General features: G+C 40.6%; 1 protein-coding gene across 1 annotated transcript in view; it reads right to left on the reverse strand.

Annotated features, from left to right (window-relative positions):
• Positions 1 to 1,369: 1,369 nt before the first annotated feature.
• Positions 1,370 to 24,568, reverse strand: part of sipa1l1 (signal-induced proliferation-associated 1 like 1) — an 82,074-nt gene continuing 58,875 nt past the window's right edge. Inside the window, exons 11-26 of the mRNA XM_072450329.1 lie at positions 21,079 to 21,658; positions 18,537 to 18,635; positions 17,866 to 18,041; positions 16,874 to 17,161; positions 15,168 to 15,317; positions 14,609 to 14,616; positions 13,891 to 13,960; positions 11,622 to 11,844; positions 10,796 to 11,292; positions 8,110 to 8,304; positions 6,898 to 7,069; positions 5,657 to 5,891; positions 4,783 to 4,968; positions 4,597 to 4,708; positions 3,811 to 3,889; positions 1,370 to 2,482 (exon numbers count right to left, since the gene is read on the reverse strand). Of these exons, the coding sequence (XP_072306430.1) occupies positions 2,339 to 2,482; positions 3,811 to 3,889; positions 4,597 to 4,708; positions 4,783 to 4,968; positions 5,657 to 5,891; positions 6,898 to 7,069; positions 8,110 to 8,304; positions 10,796 to 11,292; positions 11,622 to 11,844; positions 13,891 to 13,960; positions 14,609 to 14,616; positions 15,168 to 15,317; positions 16,874 to 17,161; positions 17,866 to 18,041; positions 18,537 to 18,635; positions 21,079 to 21,658 (3,214 nt within the window). The 3' untranslated portion in view covers positions 1,370 to 2,338. The remainder of the gene's footprint in view (positions 2,483 to 3,810; positions 3,890 to 4,596; positions 4,709 to 4,782; positions 4,969 to 5,656; positions 5,892 to 6,897; positions 7,070 to 8,109; positions 8,305 to 10,795; positions 11,293 to 11,621; positions 11,845 to 13,890; positions 13,961 to 14,608; positions 14,617 to 15,167; positions 15,318 to 16,873; positions 17,162 to 17,865; positions 18,042 to 18,536; positions 18,636 to 21,078; positions 21,659 to 24,568) is intronic.

Consider the following 24,568-nt stretch of genomic DNA (forward strand, 5'->3'; position numbering starts at 1 on the left):
CATGTTTTTCAAGTTCGCAATAAAATACGTGTAAATTGATAAGTGAAAATGGATAAGATTGTGCAGTTTTACTTAATTTAGAAGATTTTTGTTGAATGTTTTGGTTAAATTTGTCAAGTTTGTGTGGAAATTGGCTAAATAAATCTTTTTTGTTTGGCATATAATAGATATACTTTTAAGGCTCATTAACACATGGTATTTGGCAGTGGACAAAAACAGGAATGGTCAGTGGCAGTTTGTTTTTTTTTGAGAGAGAAAACATAACATTCAAAAGGCACACACAGAAAGACACATCTATAATATATGTTCTCCTCCTTTCACTGCTCCTGCCCTGAAAAGCTCAAATATGTTGCAATACTAATGCTTTTTTTTTTGTCCATATCGATTTTAACACGTTGATAAGCAGCATTGTAGCCAAGTCCCTGGTCTCGGCGTAAAAACTGGTCCAAAAATTCACATAAATGTAATTATGACTGACCAAGAAATGGTTTAATATAACTCTGTATCGGCCTATTATTGTTTCGACAATACTGTGCATGTTGTTTTGATGGTTTCCCACTTTCCATATATTAGTTTTCTTGGAATGTCAAAAATGTATTGCTCATTAGCAACATCTTGACCCGTTTACCCTTTGACAGGTCTCATCTGTCCACCAAAGTTTGATCTCATCTTCTATTTTTGTGACAAGGTCCTTTATTTTGGCTGAAACCATGAATTACTCATCACACGTCCACAGCGTCGTGTAAAGTCATGTCACGTTAGACAAGGCCTGCTTTTCTTGTCACATTGGACCATTTCAACTGACATTTCACTCTCCCTTTCCCGAATATAGTTGTCTCCACGGCACGCCCCCGTCCCATCAGCGAGTTAAAGACCACTACAATCACAGTAGGCACGACTGGATAGACTCTGGTACATTCACACAATGGCTTATTACAAACTGTGACACATTTATCCACTTAACGTATTTTCAACCTAAATAAAATCATCTTTGAATACGAAATATTACTTTGTGAACGACCTGAGGAAAAACTATGACCAAAGCGTGTGTACAGTAGAACTACTCTGCTTCGATTGTCATTCAAAGCTGGCTCCTGATTGGTCCTGGCTGATCACGTGACCCCCGCTGCTCTCGTTTCGACAGGAAAAAGTGAACGCACACTGACAGCAGATTGGGGATAAAAGGGGAAATTAATAACATGACATTTTGCACTGGTCATCACTAGAGGGCACTGTAAGCAACACAACAGCAGGCCACATTACAGGAATACTCAAGAAGAAAAAGCATAATATTCAGGCCGGAAAGGAAAGAAAGCCATTTGAATAATATCCACAATTTAGTTGAGAAACTAAACACTGATGTGAGCTGTACTGTACCAATAGAACAACTTATTTATTTGAATTATAATACAAGGAAATAAATTAAATTGGGTAAAAACGACTTCAATACAGATATTTAGTCCTTCTTTCGATAAAATCCTGCTTTCGTTTAGTGGCATTTTGTCTCTTCTGTACGTTTTCATGACACTGGCGTTTTGTGCGTCTCCAGTGACGTAAGTTTAGTTTTAAAAATTCCACTTTTCAGTCTTCCCTCGTTCCTCCTTTAATTGCGAAGGCAAAAACAGTCCCAATCTTGTCCTTCCTATTGCTTATAAGAAAACACCTACAGTATAGAGGAGATGGACGCAAAGCACTCTGGGTAAAAACACACTGAATGGCGAGAGTCACCGATGGCTTTTGAATAAGGATCTCTGGCTTGTGCTGTTGATGCCGAACTAAGTATTTCCACCACGTTCTGAAAGATGCAGAAATGGGAAATTATTTACAAATCCAGACGTCCGACTTGAAGTGGTGAAAAAAAATCCTTCGCCACAAAAAAAGAGTGGTTAAAGTCGTTTACGGACTGAGGCTATTAGTGCAGTAGCTTTACTTCGACGTTGAGTAAATCAGAAATATGCTGTACCTTTGAAGATTTTTCTTAAGATTTTTCAAAGCATTTAACAAAGTAAAACCTGACATTTAAATTGTTTTGAGAAAGTCAGTAAAAGTAGGATTGTGTTAATATTGCATTTTAAGATTTCAGGGAAAAAAACGGAGGAAAAAGAGACTTGGTTTTCTTGTTGAATAAAAAAAAAGTCTTGATTAATCTTGCAAAATTTGGCAAACTTAAATCTTCAGTAATAAAGACCATAAAATCCCTTTATGTTGAGCAAGACGACAAAAAAAAATCAAAAAAAAAAATCAATAAAATCCTTGATGACGTGATTGTATTGACTTTCTTCACGTGGCGTCTGGTCTGTCTGACATTGAGCGTTTGAAGTGTTCCTGGCGGGACGCGTCAGTTCATGTCGATGGTGTTGAAGACCCACTCGGTGAACTTCTTGAGTTTGGCTGCAGAGGTCTGGGACTCCTCCTGCAGGCGCTGGTTCTCCTCCCACAGACGCTTGATCTGAGCCTGCATCCGCAACTTCTCCTCCCGCTCCTACAACACACATGTCATGAAGTAAGAGCACATTCACTTTGAGCATGCGCATTAGTGTCTGGCGCCCTCTGCAGGCGACACTGGGGAGTGACACATGTTCAACACCAGGACTCGCAGAGTTTTGAAACTACTAGAACTCCCAGAGCAGTCATTTTCACTGCTCCCATTCTAACCAATTCTGAAGGGACTCAAACTGCTATAAACCGTTTGTTGTGCTGCCCTGTGGTTGAGTGGTTAAGGTGGCAGCACATATGCCAGGCTCCATGTGCAGCCGGCCACAGTGTTATGAGTTCGATTCCTGGCTCTGACAATTTACTGCATCTGTCGACCCATTTCACACTAAACCTTCCTGTCTAATGAAGCCTACGGGCCAAAAACTCTTTAAAGGAATAAATAAAAAAAATAATAGAAATGAATGTTTGTTGCCTTGGCAATGGAAAACTGTTATATTTAAAAATGACATTGGAGGAGTCAAAATGACTCTCTGGAAATAAAGGTAGAACTTCTCAAATCTCACTTAAATTTGAACATTTTCTCAAAATTATAACATTGAAATTAAATATATACAGACACAGTAAAAGTCAAAGTGAGGAACACCAAAAATCTACCTAAGCAGAGTAAAAATACTTCAGAATCTAGCAGTAGTCAACATTGCTTAATTTGTTTTTTACTGAGGCCTCAGAGGAAACCGTTGTTGTGATTTTGGGCGTTACAAAAATAAATAGAATTTAATTGAATGACTGCTCTGGGAGTTCTAGTGTTAAAAGATAAATTAGCAGCACGACTAGAGAAACATGACAACGTCATTCACTTTTAGTGCAATAACTCAACTCAACATCTTGTGATTACAAAGTATGATCTCATCATTATCGCACCCCTCACAAAAGACTTCTCGTCAGTAAGTTAGGACACACCTAATAGTCATTTTGCTTTAGTCACATTTACTGTAAAAGTTTTCTTTAGAGAGAAATCCAAACAGGGATAATGAATGTTTAGAGAGGCGCTGCTGCCAAACTAAATGAAGTCTGTTTAAGCACGATTGTATCTGATGCACAAAGCACACAAAAGAGAAACGCACAACTCTGCTCACTACTATGCATTATATGACAGCTTTGGAGAAAAGAATACTTACAACATAACATAATGTGTGATCAAGTATTGTTCTAGTTCATCCATGCCGGGCGCTGAAATGATAGATTTTACTTTTCATCTCCTTACAGTTATAGTGAAAATGAAAACTCTTCAACTAAGCTGAAAGGGAGAGTAAATTCATATTTCTGTGCCAGATTTATATTCTATCATATACGTTGTTAGATAACTTTCCTCACCTTCTTCAAGTCCTCCTGGAGCATCTTCACCATGGCTTCAAGTTTGGTCACCTTCCTCTCTAAACCAATGTGGCCCTCACTGAAAGGCAAATACAAAGACAATCGTATTATCCGAGATAACAATAATTCAATCAAAATACCCAAAAACCTATTAACATCTGCCAATCAATATGAAATACACCGTGACATAATCTTGAGCCTCCCAACAAAGAACACAATCAAGTTTTATAGTAGAAAAAGCTTCAGTTGTAGTCATCTGGACTCAGTTAGAAAAAATAGACGTTTCGACTCTCATCCAAGAGTCATTGTCAATAAAAGAATTTAGATCGAGAACTCCGATATTAATACTGTTCTGTGGTAAGACCCGCCCATTGGGCGGAGCCTTCCTGAAGTAGAAAGAGTTGTTTGTTTCAACAGAAACTCCCCCTTGTATCTACCGAGCTAACCTATTCAGAATTTTAATGGCCTAGGCTACCTCGGTAGATACAAGGGGGGACTTTCTGTTGAAACAAACAACTCTTTCTACTTCAGAAAGGCTCCGCCCAATGGGCGGGTCTTACCACAGAACAGTATTAATATCGGAGTTCTCGATCTAAATTCTTTTATTGACAATGACTCTTGGATGAGAGTCGAAACGTCTATTTTTTCTAACTGAGTCCAGATGACTACAACTGAAGCTTTTTCTACTATGGAACACGCCTGGACGAATGAGGGATTACACCGACAATAAAGTTTTATTAAAAGCTTGGTAGAACGTCTGAACTTCCTTCAGAAACACAGAGGTACCTGGAGGCGGGGCGGGACAGGGGGGCCGGCTGCAGCTCGATGTGGGGCTGCTGAGGACTGGACGCTCCACTGCTCCTGTGGTTTGGATCACCAAACACATAACTCCTCTGAACTGCAGAAGAGCAGCAACGTTTAGAGGCCAATTCAAGGCTGGCAAACTGCAGACAATCAAGCACATGAACATACGCTTTTTATGTGTGTTACCATAGTGAGGCCCCCTCTCACTGTCAAAGGTACTAGCCACGTCCACCAGGTGGGTCCACTCCAGGGGGCTGTCGCGGCCTGAGGGGAGGGGCATCAGATCTGGGGGGAGGGGCCCGCGATGGCGCTCCACCAAATCCACCAGAGAAGTGTCAGACGCTGAGAGATCTCCTGGACACGAGAAAGAAGTGAAACATCCACTCAAATGGGGAAACTTTAATTTGAAATAATATTCCTGAGCCTTTTGTTTTAAACATAGTTCTGGATTGATTATTATTGCGTGTTCTGGTCTAGCGTAGTTCCATGTTTCAGTCAAGTGAAATCTAGGACTTTTTAAACTAAAATGTAATGCCACCATCGCAGGGGAGACAATTATTATTTTTAGCTGTAGAACATAATTCAAACTTAAAAGAAAAGAGATAAAGCACTATTATTTACAAATTGTGTGTTGGATTCAAAATATATTTATAAAGACATCAACTGTAATCTTAATAAATATATAAACATTAATATATAGTCCTGCAACATTTTATGGATTTTAATGCTATATTAGAACTGTACTGATGTGAAGACATCTGACGTGACCATAAAACATACAATATGAAACAATCTGACAAAATTATAACAGATCTACAACAAATACCAGTATATTTGACTTGTATACTTTTTTTGTAGAATACTTTTCAAGGCTTAAATATGGTCTTATGAAAGTCAATACCATTTGTTACCACACAGAAAGTTAGTTGATAGTTTGCGCCTGCATTTCCTCAAGTACAAGCGTCTTTAAAAGTACAACAAACACTGAGACTTGGCGTGACTGAACATGAACCGTGCGGATCTTGTTTTGTTTTGTCTGTACCGTGCAGTTTGACCCCCAGCTTGTAGGAGGGCCTCCTCAGTGGGACACCTCGAGTGGTGGGTGAGCGCGGGAGAGTGGAGCAGCTGAAGAGCACGTCACTGCCCAGTGTCGGCTCGTTCACAGTGTCGGACAGAGTGGGCAGGCGCTGGCCCCGGTAGATGCTCTCGTCAGACAGAGTCCTGTGGAGCGAGCGGCGCCGCGTCAGGGGCTGCTCCGGAGAAGACTTCTGAGAGTGCTGCAGGAAGAGCGGGCATAACGGAACGGCTCGTTTTCAGACTGTGGAATATGATTACGACGCACTATGAGATTAGGTTAGTTCTGTATCAATCAGAAGAAACTGACGGATTGTCTCGTTTCATCGCTTAGAACTTTCAGTTAGATGCTTAACATCAAACTTTCATTCAAAAGTATTCTGAATTGTAAATGTTTTTACCAGAAGTGACAGTACTTTATCTTTACACTGTGCTTTTATTTACTTTTATATATTTTTGGCTAATGCATCTCTATGGAAACTAGTACACATGGCAGCTGCAAACAAGGTACTACTACCACTACCACCACTACCACTACCACCACTACCACCACTACTACCACTACTAGTACTACTAGTACTACTACTAGTACTAGTACCAATAAATCATCTAGTTAAATTATGATCTACAGCTTGATTGTGAGTTGTTTTTTTTTCCAATTCTATTGCTGTCGCCAATCTGTATCCTCCTGACGCATATTACATGATTCATTATTACTAGTACTAGTACTACTACTAGTAGTAGTACTAGTACTAGTACTAGTACTAGTACTATTAGTAGTACTAGTAGTAGTACTAGTAGTAGTACTAGTAGTAGTAGTAGTACTAGCAGCAGTAGTAGTAGTACTAGCAGCAGTAGTAGTAGTACTAGCAGCAGTAGTAGTAGTACTAGCAGCAGTAGTAGTAGTACTAGCAGTAGTACGAGCAGCAGCAGCAGCAGCAGCAGCAGCAGCAGCAGCAGCAGCAGCAGCAGCAGCAGCAGCAGCAGCAGCAGCAGTATATAAATTAAAAAAAAATTAAAGACAGCTTGTAATTACTACACAATTACTATTAACATATTTTCCAGTTCAGAAGTCTAAACTTATGTCTTCAAACTACTGTGCTAACTAATACAGAGTACTAAAGTAGTAGCTAATTGTTAACGAATATCAGCTGAAAAGTGACCGTTTATCATACTCATACTCTAAAATATTGTGTGCTTTGTGGTTACCTTCTCCTTGTGCCTGCGCGGAGGCGGCGGCGGACTGTCTGCAGCGCTGTGCCTCTTCACGTCCTCCTCCAGGGTGGACTTGGCGTGGGGCAGAGGAGAGTGCATGTCCCGCAGAGAGGGGCGTGTGGCTGGGGTCGGGATCACGTCCACGCTGCTCTCACCTGGAGACTTCCTGGAGCACCACAAAGAAGGAAGCACACTTGTCATACATTGACATAATTGTCATACAATAGTAAATTCCTAAAGAGGAGTAAGTGTTTTAAAAGTCAGGTGTGAATCCACAAAGTATTACATAATTGTATATCCCATATTGGAATTTGATATATACATATATATAAAATTATATATTATGATGTGTATACAACAAAACATACCATGACAACAGAAAGATTATAGAAGCATGAATCAGGTCCATTTCTTTGTAAATAAGTGTCATTCGTTTGTATTAATTTTCTGAACCACAAGAGGGCAATAATGCAACATGAGACGAACTAAACCACCATTAATGCCTCAGCGTGGCAATAGTAATGAAATGGAAAACAGTTGCTATGCTACAGTTAATACTGGCAGTAGTAATATAACTAGTAGAAACAAGTAGTACATTTAAAGGGATTTATAGCATTTGTATTTTATATTACATCTAAAAACAAAAAATAACATCCTTATATTTTAAAGTGCATATTATATATTGATATATATTGAAGTTTCAGCCTGAAAGATGACCTCTGCTGCCTCACCTGTGCCACCTTCATCTATAACGCTCTGCTCGATAAACAGAGCTGATCTCAACCCTCCGCCTCTGCATTCAGCACCCCAGAGTCATATTTACAGTCTGTCTTTCAGGTTTTTATTTTCACCACCATCAGTGTCTAGGCTCCCATGATAGATTCCCATCATATTCTGCTCTGAACCTCCTAAGCGCCAAGAATTATATAATATATGTTGTATTTCATGAATTACTTCCGACACACATCATCTTTATTCGAGCCTCTCCAGGTTGAAATATTTATGAAATTACCTTTATGTTCATTCGCATCTGCTGCTTATGTCCAAACCAGGAAGTAAAATGATAAACTTCCACAAAACTATAGAAAACTAGACAAGCTCTATAGTATATTCTTACACTTAATGATGTCAGCTGCGTTTCAGTGAAAAGTTTGTGCGTCTAAGCCGTCACTTAAAACCTTGTGCAGCACTGAACTGGGTCCTTACTTGCGCGTGTCTCCAAAGTCCACAGAGTTGATGGTCGATCCGGGCTTCCTCCAGCCGATCAGGTACTTGGACTGAGCTCCCTGTCTGGGGTAGAAGCTCTTGGGTCCGGCCGGCGACACGGAAGACTGAGAGGGAGACGAGGACGAGGACGAGGACGACTCGTCTCTGGGCGAGCTGTGAGCCGAGTGCCTGGAGCTGTGGACAGGAAGAAGAGGGAAGATTATCATTTACAGTCTAAAGAAATTAAGGAATTAAGAACATTACGGTCATTTAGTGAATATTGATCTAAAGATTTGATTCAAGAGATTTGATTGTGTTTATGAATGAAATAACTCAAATAATGAATCATGTAATATGCGTCAGGAGGATACAGATTGGCGACAGCAATAGAATTGAAAAAAAAACAATCAAACTCACAATCAAGCTGTAGATCATAATTTAACTAGATGATTTATTGGTGATCAGAATTGCAATCAGAATTGTGCAGTTGGTGAGCCAGAAACACTACAATTTTGAAAGAATATTTACTACATTTATTACTAGAAATAGGGCTTTAAATTACAGGCTTTTGAGTTACTGAATAAGGGAATAAAAATACATTTATATAAAGATATCACAATATTAATTCCACATGGACACTTTGTTACTTGCTTGGATAGAAAGCATTACTTTTGACAAAATCTGGCATATTTACTGTATTTGTTGTATTTTACATCAATAACTACTGCTCCTATAAATAAACAGAGTTGGGGGGAACGCGTTAAGAGTACTGCTGCGTTACCAATCATTAACACTATTGCTCAACCTATATCGTTTGCAGACAATCCCCATTAAAATATAAAATAAAATGTGAGTGTTTTAGTGATGTTTTCATGTTACTGTGTTCAGCAACGCAAAGGGATTGTCGGCAAATGATAAAGGTTAAATAATGTTAATTATTGGTAACGCAAGAGTACTCTAACGCATTACTTTTATAACAAAGTAGCGCAGTAACATAACGCTTTAATTTTCCAGGGCAATATCGAGGTAATTTGACAGTGCAAAAGTGCAATTGGACCTAAACCACATCATGCCCCGGTCACGACCGCGCCCTCCGTCTGTGTGAGTGATGTCCTGGTCAGAGAACGTGACGTCAGCTGCTCTGGACATGACATTACACTACATTATACATGACATTACAGGGCCTGGGACACGGGGCCTGCATTTCCTGTCTAATGTGGAAAGATAAAAGCGGGTTCAAATGGCTAGTTATTTTCTTTGAGGATCTAATTGAGTGAAGCGGACCTTATAAGCAATAAAGATTAGAGTAATGAAAAGAGGAAGCATGCGGCAGACCGCAGAGCTCAGGTAAATGTATATGAGAAGTATGTAAGCGTATATCTGATGTATTGTGAAAGTTGTTTCAACGTCAAACTTGGTCCAAAAAAACATGTTTTAGTAAATTGGAAAAAGAAAGCCAAAAAGAAACCCCATGTCCTTTGTCTTAAATTGTTAAAATATGTCATAACATCAAGTTGATCCGTCTTGCATCACAAGTTTTATTTTTCCCTTAGAAATAGGTTGTAACAGTGCAATACGAAGTAACTCATGGAAGGATATTTTCCATTTTCCAAGTGTCAAGACAAAAACATTTGAAAAGTAAAAGAAGAGTGCTACCCGGTGGTTGAGTGGTTAGTGTGGCCGCACATGTGCAGCAGGCCGCAGTATCGGGAGTTAAAATCCAAGCTCCAAATATGTATTTAATTGACTGCATGTCCTCCCTTTTCTCTCATTCCCATTTCATGCAGGGCTGTCCTTTCTAATAAAGCCAACGGGCCAAAAATACTTAAAAATAATTAAAAAAAAAATAAAAAGAAGAATTTGAGCAAGTTACTACAGGAACACTACAGTTGTTGATTGATTTTTCCGTAAATCTAATAGAAAGTATTCTTCGTGGTAGTCCAAAGATTTTATAATGTATGCATTTGATTTTCTGGTGCTACGTAGTAATATTGGTATTATGGATTTTGACTATTTTTAAAGGTCCCATTACATGCAAAATCGACTTTTCAGAGCTTTTAACCTTCTTACATTGCTATTTGTGCTTCATATATGTACCCAGAGTGTTTTTTTTGATTGATTCCCGCAGTGTTTAGCTATATTACAGACTATCTCCTTTCCTCGAATCTCCAAACTGACGGGGGGTGTCTACAAGACCGCGTCATAACCACAGGCACGCGTCATCATCCCCCCTCACCCTCCTCTCCCCCCCTCCCACCAGATTTATTTAGTCTCAAAGTAGTGTTGATCTGAAGTTCTATTGTTTCTCACTCACTCGCGCAGAGCGGCACAGCGCGGAGCAGACAGCTGTGGGGGACACACTACGTCACGGGTGGGCGGGGCACACACGCGCTCTGAGACTACGTCACGGGTTGGGCGGGGGAGCCAGATCGCTCTTCTCAAGGGTGGGGGCGAATATCAAACCAAGCCGTTTGCATTTCCGGGTTGGTGAGGGGGTCCAAGGTCTGGGTGATATTTCTTAACTATTATGTTAAGGGTGTTGCACAACCCTTATTATTATCAATTATACACTTAGGATAGAGACTACGAAACATGAAAAAAAGCATGTTATGGCACCTTTAAGGCCAAATACCAAGCACCAGAATCAGAAATAAACCCTTTAACAACAGTGACACAAAAACCCAACCTGGAGTGAGATCCGAGGTCGCTCAGGCTGTAGGTGCTGGCGTCTCGGACCAGCAGGTGTGTGGGTGGGGTGCGGCCCTCTCTGCTCTCCGCTGGGGGTCCCGGAGACTCGGCGGTGGCAGCGGACCTCTCCAGCATCCTCCGGCCCCCCTCGGTGGGACTGTGCCAGGGAGACGCGGTCCTCTCCCTGTCCCTGCCGTCCCTGCCGTCCCTGCCTCCGCTGGGGGCGAGCAGGGAGGTGGTGCTGCCGTGGTGCGAGTGTGGCGGGTGGGTGTGGTGCGTGGGTGCGAAGGAGCTGGTGTCAATGCCGCTGTCTGCAGAGGAGCCCTGCAGGTAGCCCCCTCCTCCCAGGCCGTTGGGCTCGGGTTCACCCGGTTCACTGCTGGACCCGCCGCCGGGCCCCAGCTCGTACCACTTGTCACTGTCGCTGTGGCCCCCGCTCGAGGCGGTGCTGGAGAGCGTGTTACTGCTGGAGTGTCCGGAATAGGGGCTGTCGGACTGTCAAGAGGGATACAAATATAAAAAAATGTAAAGAAAATGTTAACTTAATTTTTCATATTTTTCACTACATCGGACAGTGTATCGAGTGTGGTATTTTGATGAGAAACAAGGAAAATAAAAAGTGTTACGTATTAGTAACACTGTTCCACACCACATATTCTTTAGCACTACCTTATTAATTTAAACAGTGTCCCATCTAATTTAAACATTACAAGCCTATAGAATGTTGTTTTACCACTGTACAACCAGTGATCAGGACGACAGATGATTTTACTGCTGAGAGATTATTATGTTATGTTATTGTTGTGGAGGAACCGATTCCCGACCTGGCTGCTCTTCTTGGGTGAGAGGTGGATAACCTGCTCCTGCCTCTGAATGCGTGGACCCCCAGAGAATCCTTGGCCAGATTTAGTGGATGGGGAATCTGCATTAATAAACAGAGAACGTTTATTAGTGACATAAATATGCACCAAAAGCCTGCAGCCCAAATGAATGACATCCATCTGACTCAGAAGAGCAATTCTGCAGCACTGAGCCCACCCTCCTCCACTGGTAGTCACATTTAATAAACTTTAGATAAATTATTAGAAGTATAATACTCAAAATAGTCCACCCAAGGACATGTATTCAACTTGATTGAGCTTGAAGTGAAATTATTTTGATTCTGTAATAAGTTATTTATGAGTTTTGCCTAGTTAAACGTTTTACTTCAGACAATTATTGCCAGAGTACGCTATATTTGAGTTGTTTTATCACCAAATACTAGCACTACTTCTTTCATTTTAGTTCATTTTTGACCACCTTTCCCACCTCTACCTGTTTGATTCAATACTTCATCACACTGCTGCTATCACGGGAAGCTACATCACACTCAGTCTTTCTGCTCTCCTCTAATGGCCACCATGAAACAAAAACCTGCATCATTTGCCATCAAACGACTTCCACATCAAACGAGCGCGTGTTCCTAGTCGGTCCCTTCTGGCTCATCACCAGTGTTTGTTCTGGGCGAGTTGTGCAGTGCGAGAGGATGACAGCGGGAGCATGTGTGCGCGCATGTCCCAAAGCAAAACTCCAAAAACGTACTGTTGTGTAATTGTCTACACGTTATGCAAGATGGAGGGAGCGAGAGAGTCGGCAGAGATTGTCCTCAGTGCAAAGAGGATGAGTGTAACATCTGCTAAGGAGAAATAACAAATCATGTGCTGGGAATCCCCATATTTGCATGACTTGTGACTTGGTTTTCTCAGCACTAAGGCTCAAAAGGCTGTTCCCGCTAATTAGAGACGATTATTCATGTGGATGTTTACAAGAATGAAATGAAGGTAGACTGTGACTTCTTGATAAATATTAAATGTAAAAAGAAAGTGCTGGAATGTTAATGTTTCATCCTGATAATCCTGTGTAGGGTTGTCAAAAGTATCAATCCTGAAAATATCACTACAAACGTTGGTATTTCCTGGTTTTAGAATGGTTTAAAACTAGAATTGTCTTGAGCTTAATCAGAAATTAACATATCAGAACCGCAAAGAAACTACTATTATTTTACATAGTGTTTATAGTAGAATGTAATTTTTCTGAGTGGGTTTTAGTCATCATTGTGGTATAGAAATTTGTATAGAGTCTTTAAATTAAATTTTAATTAAAAAAAAAAAATAGAGTTTGAAACACTAGTTGTAAAGAGCAACAAAAACACCTGCAGTGTAATAAATGCACAAGACAAGTTGAATGCCATATTGTGGAACATTCCAGGCAAATAAATAATCGAGACTAGCAATATAATTGAGACTAACAATTCTCTTAAAGATAATTAAATAATTTGTTCTATAGAGTTGATTTGGAGGTTAAAAATGATTAACAACCTATAACCTGACCAAACCTAGATCGACATCTGGAGAGGGGCCTGTTCTAAATCTAAACCAAAAAAGCAATACCAAAGTAAAACAAGAAGGAACTACTTAGAAAGAACATAATTCTTGGGTTAGTTTCAGTGCAGCAGAGCATAAATTATTATAAAAGAAGCATTTAGTCCTCACATGATGGAACATTCTGATAATAGCGGTTCTGCCCGGTGGACAAATCTGAGATGGATAAATAGCAGTTCTCAGACTAGAGCCACAGATTCAGAATGACTCTTGGATGAAAGTTGAAATGTCTTGTTTTTCTAAAACAATGTCAAGACGACGGCAATTGAATCTTTTTCTACAATGGATCACTCCTTGACAAATGAGGTATTACACGGACTATAAAGATTGCACAAATGGCCTGCCAGAGTATAAAGTAACACAGAAAACCTCCCTTCAATACTGCGATACGTATCACGTAGATGTAGAAATCATTACGAGACCATTTATGACTCATTCATTTTGGGAAAAGATGCACAATGAATGAATGGAATGACCCTGCCCTTTAAATGCCCTGTGTATTTCCTGGACTTAAACGGTCATCAACACTCAGAGGTCAAAGGGTCAAACTGGGAGGAGCAGGAAGTGGACAGTACAACCACAGAGCAGTCAAATCGAACAGTGCTGGACTCCAGTACTGAAGGCGCATTGTTCCAAAACCAACCAATTAAAAGCAACCACAAAAAGCTCTGACCCTGTGATCAGAGCGGACAGGAACAGGGTGAGTGGAAGTTGGCTGCACGACTGCCCAGCAAAGACACATCCTGCTGGGACAAAGGGGGACGCGAGTGGGGCATGTTGATTTTGTGGTGGAAGTCAGAGCAAACTATAGAAATGAAGAAAAGTCCCTTCATCATGTGCGGATGGGGACTTGTAATTAGACCTAAGCCGTAAAAAGAAAATGGAATTAAAGGGATTTGAAGTTTATAATAGAAATTCTGTACGCAAATCTCGAGTCTCACAAGAATCCAAAGTCATTTAGTAAGTCACTGCCTTGGCTTTTATGATACGGTAGTTAAAATGGCCTCTATAGGAAAGATACAAAGTGAATCCAATTAGATACATTTGGTAAAAAGTACACTAGTGTTGACATGATGCTAAAACTTCAAATATGAAGTAAAAAACTCAATACTTGAGAGAGTCCTCCTCGTGTTGGGGAGGCTGTGCCAGCGGTGCAGCATTATGATGAAATCCACTGCTGCAGAATCTGTCACCATACGCACAACTAACGCAGCTCCAGTCTTTTGTAGTGTCATCCCAAAAAGTGTATTTCCCCCTCACAGGCGTATACTGAGGAGCCTGGTGATCCTCCTTAACACCCACGCCCTCGGCTCTTTACCAATCAGGGGTGGACACATACTGTATCTTCCTTACTACCGGTCTCACTGAGGGCAATGGAGAGTAATTGTTACCTGTAAACCTGAAAGAAAGAACAAAAAGAAAAACATTTGGTTAGTTAAGAATACTTTGTCTACAAATATTAACAGCTAACGTTTGTGTACTGAACAGCTTGACCAGGAAAATCATTTTAGTTTATGCAGTTTGAACTCTCCATTCTCAAATGCTGGTGTGACTATGTTGGCTCGTTAAGAAAAGTACAAAAGGAAGTTTTTGTCTAGTTGATCAATGTTGAAGGTATTATTCTTCAATAAACGCAATAAAAGTTAAAAATGTATTTGATTAACTGGGCTAAACCATCATTTAAAAACATTTTAAAAGCACGTGCAGATCTTTCTACATTCAACTTATAGACCGCTGTTATGTTACTCGTTCTAACATACTTCTCTCAATCGTTCTTGCTTCACCCAATATACTGAAACCCCATGTCTGATGTGTCCAACCTGAGCTATCTTGCCAATTAAAGACACCTATAAATCACTCTTCTTGAAAGTGCAGACCAAAACCCGAGTGCTGCTATGAATAAATGCAGCAGATAATGTTGTTGGCATCGATCCAGTGGCCTGTACTCACTGCTCGGGCATGGACTTCTGCCTCCAGTGTGCGGAGCTTCCCGAGGCCTCGCTGGAGCAGGACAGGTTGCTGGGGGAGCTGCGGTTGTGTGGGGAGCGGCCCAGAGCGAGGGAGGAGGCCAGGCTGTAGCTCTCACTGCCTGGGGACATCCTGGAAGAGAACACAGGGACAGCAGTCAGGTACCAACCAGAAGGGCTAACTCCACGATAATTGACAGCAGAGGAAAGTTTTTGCTTCAGGAGGAAATGCCATCGATTAAACCGAACAGCTCAGGTTCTCACCGTCTGGAGAAGCCTCTGATTACATTTGAGCACTTTGCAGGGGGCCTTTGAGGCGATACGGGCAGTAATAGCACCTCGATAGAGCTCAATAGTCCTGCCCACTTCAAAATCTGCCACGGTTTTGGAAGTAAATTCTCCCCATTTGAACTATTCTAATATTAAGAGTTTATAGGCACAAGTGGGGCTGTTTGGTAACTAATGTCCATAACTTATTAGTTCAGTCCAAAACCATGTTTATGTCAACTAAATGTTTTTACTGGTGTGTTTATGTAGGTGTAATCCCTCATTCGTCCAGGCGTGTTCCATCGTAGAAAAAGCTTCAGTTGTAGTCATCTGGACTCTGTTAGAAAAATTAGACGTTTTGACTCTCATCCAAGAGTCAATGTCAATAAAAGAATTTAGGTCGAGAACTCAGATATTTATACTATTCTGTGGTAAGTCCAGCCCATTGGGCGGAGCCTTCCTGAAGTGGAAAGAGTTGTTTGTTTCAACAGAAACTCCCCCCCTCGTTTGAAGACGGTGAGGTGAAGATTTTAAACAGGGAGAAAAGATGGTTTGGAGGAAGCTATTTTTGTTAAAAAAGAAAGACCTTCTTTAAACAGGAATGGAGGGCTAAGATTCAATCTTCCTGGTATCTATAATGGTATACTGAACCCCTGGAGAGGTAGAGGACCAGGACCAGGACATTTAGATGCTAATCAGGTACTCAGGGTGGGTGAGCCAGGGTCTCACAAAGACAAAGAGGATACTAATAGCACATTAAAAGTCTGAATAGGCTAGCTCGGTAGATACAAGGGGGGGAGTTTCTGTTGAAACAAACAACTCTTTCCACTTCAGGAAGGCTCCACCCAATGGGCTGGACTTACCACAGAATAGTACAAATATCTGAGTTCTCGACCTAAATTCTTTTATTGACAATGACTCTTGGATGAGAGTCGGATTGTCTAATTTTTCTAACTGAGTCCAGATGACTACAACTGAAGCTTTTTCTACACTGGTGTGTTTAGTTTAAAGGGTTTTAAATGAAATGATAGAGCTTGCGATGGTTAGCTACCACATAGCGGATTAGCCCCAGGCATGGGCAAATCTGATACTGCTGAAAAATGTATGTAACAACATTTACAATGGTGAAAAATACATTTGAGTGCCAATAAATTCAGCACTCTGCAAGGTTCACAATGTAACATGATGAATTTTGTAATGTTTAAATCTATGAATAATAATAATCCAACATGCTTGGGTGGAGTGAGTGATACATAAATGTGTCTACATAAATGTTACTGTACCTTTACTCTACCTGGCATCATTTCCATCCATTTTATCATATACATCTTAAAGCAACACCCAGTATTGTTGAAGCATGGTTTAAATCCATTTCCCCCTTTATTCCAGGATGCTTGTGTAACACTGTCCTCTAACCATTACCTCTTGGAGTCCAGGGGCCGTCCATCACTGCTGACACTGCGTGGGATCGCTGCTCCCCTCTCCAGCCTCTCCGCTGACAGGGTCTTACCCACGGAGCTGCCCAGACTAATGGCTCGATTTGGAGTGTGGGGCTGGGGGGAGGCGGTGAGGGACTGCTGGGGGCTGCTGGACGTCCGCTGCCACTTGTTGTTGTTGCTGCGGAAGGGGAACTTGTACTCGAAGGATCCGCTGTCGCTACTGCTGCTTTTGTATTCGCTCATGGGCAACCGGCAGAGCTCTGAGCAGCCCCTGTAGAAGGGAGTGATATCGGTCTTACTTTGAAACTGTTGCAACCTGTCCAAGCAACTACGCTTTGTTACGGTCATTTACTAGGGGTTATTTTGTATAATTCATTTGAAGATCTTTGTTTAAACACATGTTTGGGCATCATGTCTTGCAAGTGTATTGGGTTTTACAAGCGTAGCAAGCACAAGACTGTAGTGACTATTCATTATTCCTCACGATGGTGGTATGAAGTATCTCTAGCCTGATGGAAACAAATCTGCACCAGCCAAATTCATTCACTCCCACACTACATTCATATATAGACAACAGGATAAAGTGTCTTGTCCAAGGACACGACAGGATGCACGGCTTATGGAGCTCAGATTGAACTGAAGACCTTTTGGTGAACCACGGACGCTCGTCACAGATTGCAGTCCTTTTAAACTATCTGGGGATTTATTAAGTTTGGAATGGACAATGGAGATCCTAATAAACAAAGACAATGGCTATTCTTCCTGAGGTTCGCTGAAAACACTTTTGTCAGCAATAGCTCTCAGACACATGCTTTACATCTGGACGGCACAGGAAGTCAAACCCCAAAAGGAAAAGGACAGACTCCGTTTGGAAGCACAGCAGCTGGCGATGGAGAAACAAGAGCGCCGACTACTCTGCCTTATACCGTGTTGTGATTCAGCACGGCAGATTGAGCGGTCTAAATAAGCACCGACCTGCGCGGAGTGGCGTCATCGTGTGGCGGGATGATGACAACGCGGACAGCCACAGACGTCCGGAGCAGGTCGATCATCTGCTCGTGGGTCAGCGTGGCCACGGAGACCTTACAGATCTCCACCAACCGGCTGCCTTGTCTGAGACCAGCCTGCCACGCATAACCGTACGGCTCCACCTGCAAAACACACACAGTTTAATAGGGAAAAGATGACGACTGGGGAGTTGTGCCAGATCAAAACTTCCATCACATGGAATAATCAGAATATAATTTTTGTTATTGATAACTGCACTATAAAAAGGTGAAAATATGATTTATAACAAGATATAATATAAAAAAGAATAGACAATAATAGAAGCCTCCAGTCACCAGTTTTCAAATCGTATAGCAACATTTCTGAATGATGATGGGGCAATTTTTGTGTGGTTTGGATAGTATATCGTCCTCATATTTCTATTTTTTGTCAAGTTATTAAGTTCTAATTAGTTACAATGCGGTGTAAAAATCACTCCGCCTCAGTCAATTATTTGAGTTTGGCCACCTATTGCAATATAGTAAAAAATATATATTATACAACATTTTATGACCATTACCAACAGCGTCAGAAGTGTATATTTGGTCATAATTTAAATGTACTTGACCACGTTACTAGCACTCATATACAGCAGTTACCTCTGCAACGATGCCTTCATAGTTCACATGGAACCCGAGTTGTCCCAGGCCATTCCTCCGCAGTGTCATCTCTGTCGTCTCGCATCCCTTTGTCAAATACTGCGCGAGGAAAAGGCAAAATGAACATCAATTCAACTGGAAACAATATAAGATAGCATGTTTATTAATCAGTGGAGAGATTCAACAAGGAAAAACATAAGAATTTGTTTTGAACCTTTTTTCTTTTGAGCAAATTGTAAAAACTGAAAATCCAAAAGGACACCATCACCTTGGCTGCAGTTTGGCACTTGATTTGAATTGCTATGTTGTTGTGGCCTTCACAACACACAGCAGCGAGGATAAAGTACAAACAAGAAAACACTACAGAGAAAAGTTCACAACAGCCCAAGGCCACAGAACCGCTGTCATTGGCAACCGGCTCCTCGGAATGATTGAAGATAATGATCAGAAAAACACATTTTGCTCCAATGTATTTGGACACGCCAGCTTAGTTAGATATAATCAATAAAAATAATTGAAATAGAGTTTTTGCTGAGCCAAAACATTCGTTAAGAAAATCCAAAAACTAGAGAAACTATTTGATTTTCTCAGTTAGCCTTGTTGTAGTTCTTGTATAATTGCACGCTTAATAAAAGAACGGACAGTCATAAGGCAGTTTGATGGGAGAAAAAGATTACTTTATCCATGACATTTAAATTAAAATATTTATATCTTATAAGAATTTCTGATTAATTGGTCAAATTGAGAAATTCTAATTTGTTTAATCAAACTGCTGAGTGCAAATTGTAATAATAATAATGTTTAGTTAAATAGCAGTAAATACCACACTCGTATCATAGTTTAGGCAGAAGCGCAGAGTTCTAAAACTTTATCAATATCGGGTTAGGGTTAGAAGAAATAAGAAACGTCCCATTGAAAATACAGTGACAATTCACAGGTACGGCCAGAATATTCTGAAAAAAACTGAGTAAAGGTGTTATGGGGAATATTTTGTCAAATCATAACATTGTGTACTGTACTTGAAGTTTACGTTATATTGGAATTTCCTCTGCCACATCTACTGCCCTTGTCCAACCAGACCCACATCCTAATTTAGTTCAGTTTAATCCAGATTCTTCTGATTCTAACGTGGAACAATTTGTCTCTTCAAACAGATCAAACCAAGGCTTCCTCTGTACACCGTCTTTAGTGAATAAATCATTCTTATAAAATAGAGAAGTATGCAAGTAAAATCATAAACATAACCATGTTCAGTACGCTAAATGTGTGGTCTAACCTGCCATGTGCACTTTAATTGAAACGCATGTATTAGTACTTCCCGATTTAAAGATTGTGACTGTTCCGCCATCTGCTCGTCTCCATCAGTAATCAAAAAAGCAAGATACACAAGCTTAGTTCTTTACTGTGGAAACTTCCAGACAAAGCTGTAACGTGTCAATGACGACGAGCAGATGGAGACCCAACCTTCAACCAGAAAACCTCCAGTACGTCAAAGAAATCTGTGTGAATACAGTATTATCAAACAGTTGTGACTAGTGTGTGTTGCTCCTCTCATGCAGGCCTCATTTGAATGTATGTGGGCCATCAAGGTTACATAAACATAACAGAATCATCTTGGAGGCATATAGCATATACAGACTGACGCTTTGAAGAGGCACGCCAGGGAAATGTTTTAAAGTAGAAATCATTACATAAGAAAACACCTTTTTTTCCCTTCTAAGTCGCTGCCATGGAAACAGCTAAGGAAAAAGAAAAAGCTAGCAGCCTTCCGCCCGGCGTGTGTAGGTGTATGTGAGCATGTCCTCCACACACAAAAAAATAAAAACTCTGAAAACTCTCGAGTATGTGAATGAGTGATGAGACCAGCTCGCAGACAATAACTGCAGCAGGAGGAAAAGAGCAAGGTAAATGAACTTCACCGAGTTTGGTTGAAGAATGCCTCCATTACGTATGCATTAAGTTATTATCCCATTGAAAAGCCATTTAGCGAATACAGAAAAAAGGAGAAAGAGCTCTGATTGAGTATTGAGTCACCTGATAATGTTGTTAAAGATGTATTATATAACACTGTGTCTTATAATTCAGAACCATTTAAAAAGTTTCTGTCCAAGTTAGTATGCGAATCTGCGTATCATTTTAATACAAAAAGTCAGAAAAAACTAAAATCCTCACAGTATTCGTTTCACAAACTCTTTGTTCGGTTTGAGCCCGGCTGCTGTGGGCCTGACCAATCTCAGCGCAGCGTTTTAGTTTGAGCGGAAGTCGAAAAGCTCTGATGGTACAACATACATCAGTCTGGTGGTGGTATGGATCACAAGCTCTAGAATATTTGCATTTGTTTATTATATTTTGTATATATTCTTGAGATTTTAGACCATCTAAAAACATATGTGGCCATTTCCTCAGACTCAGAAACACAACAGATTTGGACTATGTTGAAGTAGTACCATAATATTTGGCATGATGGAGATTTCCTGTTCTTCACTTTATCTCTTAATGTCATGATTTAGTATTATTTTAATAATATAGTTTGAGTGCTAACCTCAAGTCGCTTGATAACTTCCTTGAAATCCTCGGTGTTGTTAGTGACACTGCGCAGGGACAGACACTCTCCTCTCTCGTAAAATATCTTCAGGGAGGCGGGGTTACTCAGTGTCCAACCAATTACATCCTTTGCCGCACAGTTAAACGCCACCTCCTTTGCCTCTTGGTCCAGCACTATAATAAAATCATTGGATACGGCCAGGAGCGAGTCCAGTTCTCCTCCTGTGCTGAGGTCTTCTACATGAACCTGCCAAGTCACTGCCCCCAAGCTCCTCAGCTCTGCTCCTTGATACGGTTTGGTCTTCTCCTTCTTCTTATGAGCCAGTGAGATGAATGGGAACTTGCCCGAGGGGTCGATCGGGGTGCTCGTGGTGTGGCGCTCGGCTAGGTCACGTAGGTACTCCTGCCTGGTGCGGGTGGCCATGGCGCAGAACTTGTTGGATTTGTGCGCTGCGTTTTCGGCGTTGACGACCTTCGCCAACAGGAAGTCCCGGAACACAGAGGACTTGGGGAAAGTGACGTTTTCGGGGATGGGCGGGCCAAAAGACGGCATGTCTTTGGAGCGGGTCACTGCCACACTGGGGAAGAAACAGAAAGGAAATCAAGTACATGAGAATATAAAGTTCACAAGATTAAAATGTATTTGTGTCATACAAAAACTACATTTGTTTCATGTTTCAATTTGTTGGTGTCGCTTGGTTTTGCACTATTGTTCATATATTACTTGGCAAGTTATATTACACAAGCAAATAATCATTTTAGTAAACTTTTAACATCAGTTTTAAGGGATGTTCAAGCTTAGAGTATTAGAGTATTGCGAGGTACAAGGAAACACCCAGCCCTACTGCATATATTGTACATTTTTATACATATTATGGTAGTATTTTTATTATTTCATTCATGATACAAAAACACCAACTATAACCAACGAAACCCAATTCCATCAAATACTCTTATGTTGTAAAAGTGTTCTAAAGCCACAAAAAGGACTGGACAGTTACTTAAAATAAAATGCTCTTTACTAAATAATTTCAGAATCTATTTGAAGGTATCCAACTGTTAAGGTCACTCCCTCTGACTAAACTCTGAGTAGACCAATGTTATGCGTCTGGTATGTGAGGAACTCCATAGAGCAGAGGGAAGAGGAAGCAGAGGAAGCAGAGGAGAGAGAGGGGAATGCCGGTCCAAGAATCCAATACATAGGGAATCTCAGTGTGGGAAAGATCCTGTAAATGGTTTAAATAAAAAGGTACAATACAAGGATCTGTATTGAAATGCATTTAAATACTGTTAAATCAGTATAAATTGTGAGTTATATGCCTAGTGCATTAAAGGAATACAAATTGACATTTGAGATTTTAACATTCTTTTCCCTCATTAAAAAGATAACTGGAGAGTCTTATACATCTTTGATTTGCTTTAAATTAAAACATGAAACATAAGATGCCAAAGCAGAGGTACTCAAGAGCATGTTCTCAATTTACAGCAAATACAATCATGTAAATTATGTCATGTTTGGGGAAATTAACTGCATAAAAACAATAAGAGATTTGTAAAGTTGTAAAATCTTAAAAAAATAAGTAAAAAAAAGGAATGGTGGTGATGCAGGGAGTAGTTAATTCAAACCCAACCACACACTGTTCACTTACCAGAGTCACAAGTCACAGGAAGGGCATCTGGCAGAAACACTACCAAACCACTGCACAATAATTTGATCTCCATAAACAAAATAGAGAGCGATATTCATAGTCAATCCATGACCTTGTATGATCTATGTCTAAAATCCAAAATAGCCCGATGCATGCGAACACCTAAATCCTGAATGTAAACACAGGAGCCCCATGAGTCGCCTGTGGTGTTCTAATGAACTCTATTACAGGTGAAAATTGCTGGTTGACAGGAGGAGAGCTAAAAAGGGGCATACTCGTCCCACACGCTCCCCGCTGGCACGTCCCAGTATACATGCTGACAGCCAAATTAGTCACATTTTTAATAAGCAACTCCAGTCAATATGGCACCCACAGCTCTCTAAACACGTACATCACAGACCAAAGAATCACTTGTGGAGTTAAATTGCATTATTTATTTATTTTACATTATGCATTTGAAAAGGAACAAAATGATGCATAGGGCTAGAAATAGTGGAGCGTAATATTGTTAAAAATGGATATCTTGTTATGGTTGGGGAAAATCCTGATAATACTCTGTTGATAGTTCAGTTCACATTTATTTTTTTAATATTCTTGCTGTCCTTGAAGAACGTTGTCTTTTATAACTACAGCTTCTTGGACAAAAGTAAATACATTGCAAGCAGCAATGATCGGCCCTCACCACGCCGCCGCCACGCCGCAAGAGGAGGGGGCGCTAACGCGCCCCAATTGTCCTTTTATTACATCTACTGCTGAATCTGTGACGCTGTCACATCTTCTCCCCTTTGTTTTACCATCAAAAAGCAATTTTATTTTGAATTCTTGGCAAAATGTGCGGCTTTGCCGCACAGACACCGTGACTCTTTGAATAAAAATGTGGATAACTTTTGATGGTCCACCCCTGAAAATGAGTCTCACCAAATTTCAGGTTAATAGGGCAAACGCCCTGAGGGGGAGGAGTTGGTGAAAGTATAAAGTGTAAACATGTTCTGGCGATTTCCCCATTGGAATAACATGGGAGGTTTTGGTCATCGCTACAGCAAAGCCATAACAATTATGACATGGGTCTCATTGACTTTTTTGATGCCAAAATTGAGTTGTGTGTCAAATTTCATAAAATTTCGCAAAACTAAACATTTAAGCTCCATATAAAATCTGTAGGGGGCGCTGTGGTGCCAAATTAATTTATTTCACTTCAAGTACGTTTAGGGCAAAGAGTTTAACAACTGATTCTAATTTGACGCAATTCGGACTTTATCTGCGCAAACGGCAGAAATGTTAAATTTGGGAGATTTCTGAAATTCTAGCTACTGTTTGCATGTACAGGTATCAATGTAATTTGAATAACTTTTGATGTCCCACTCCTCAGTAGCATTTTCACCAAATTTCAGCTTTTAAGGGCCAACGCCCTGGGAGGAGTTCGTAAAAGTACGACGTTTGGAAAAACTCCCGAGTCATGCTTAGCCATTTTTGAAACAATATGGCCGACATTTGGTTGGGCGGACGGCGTTACCGTTATAATATTTTTTACTTCTCTTGTCACCATCTACCTCTGCGCCAAATTTCATGATTCTACGATCAGATTTTTTTTGGGTCATTTCCTATCTCTCAATGCATTTTTGGTACATTTGGGGGCGCTGACGCGCCAACTTTTTTTATTTTAGAAAAGGGAAATAGCCAGAATGTAGAGAGGCACGATCAGAATGTAGAGAAGCACGATTTTTAGAGGTGTGCAAATTTTTGTGACTTTTCGTCAATGTTCACTGGGTGAAAAATAGGGGGGTTGGTCTCGAGAAGAAAGAAAGAAAGAAGAAAGAATAATATTCCGATGCGAAAACA

The sequence above is a fragment of the Eucyclogobius newberryi genome, unplaced genomic scaffold (assembly GCF_026437365.1).
Source record: "Eucyclogobius newberryi isolate DKJ021-1_F unplaced genomic scaffold, fEucNew1.0.hap1 SCAF_1, whole genome shotgun sequence".
NCBI lineage: Eukaryota > Metazoa > Chordata > Actinopteri > Gobiiformes > Gobiidae > Eucyclogobius > Eucyclogobius newberryi.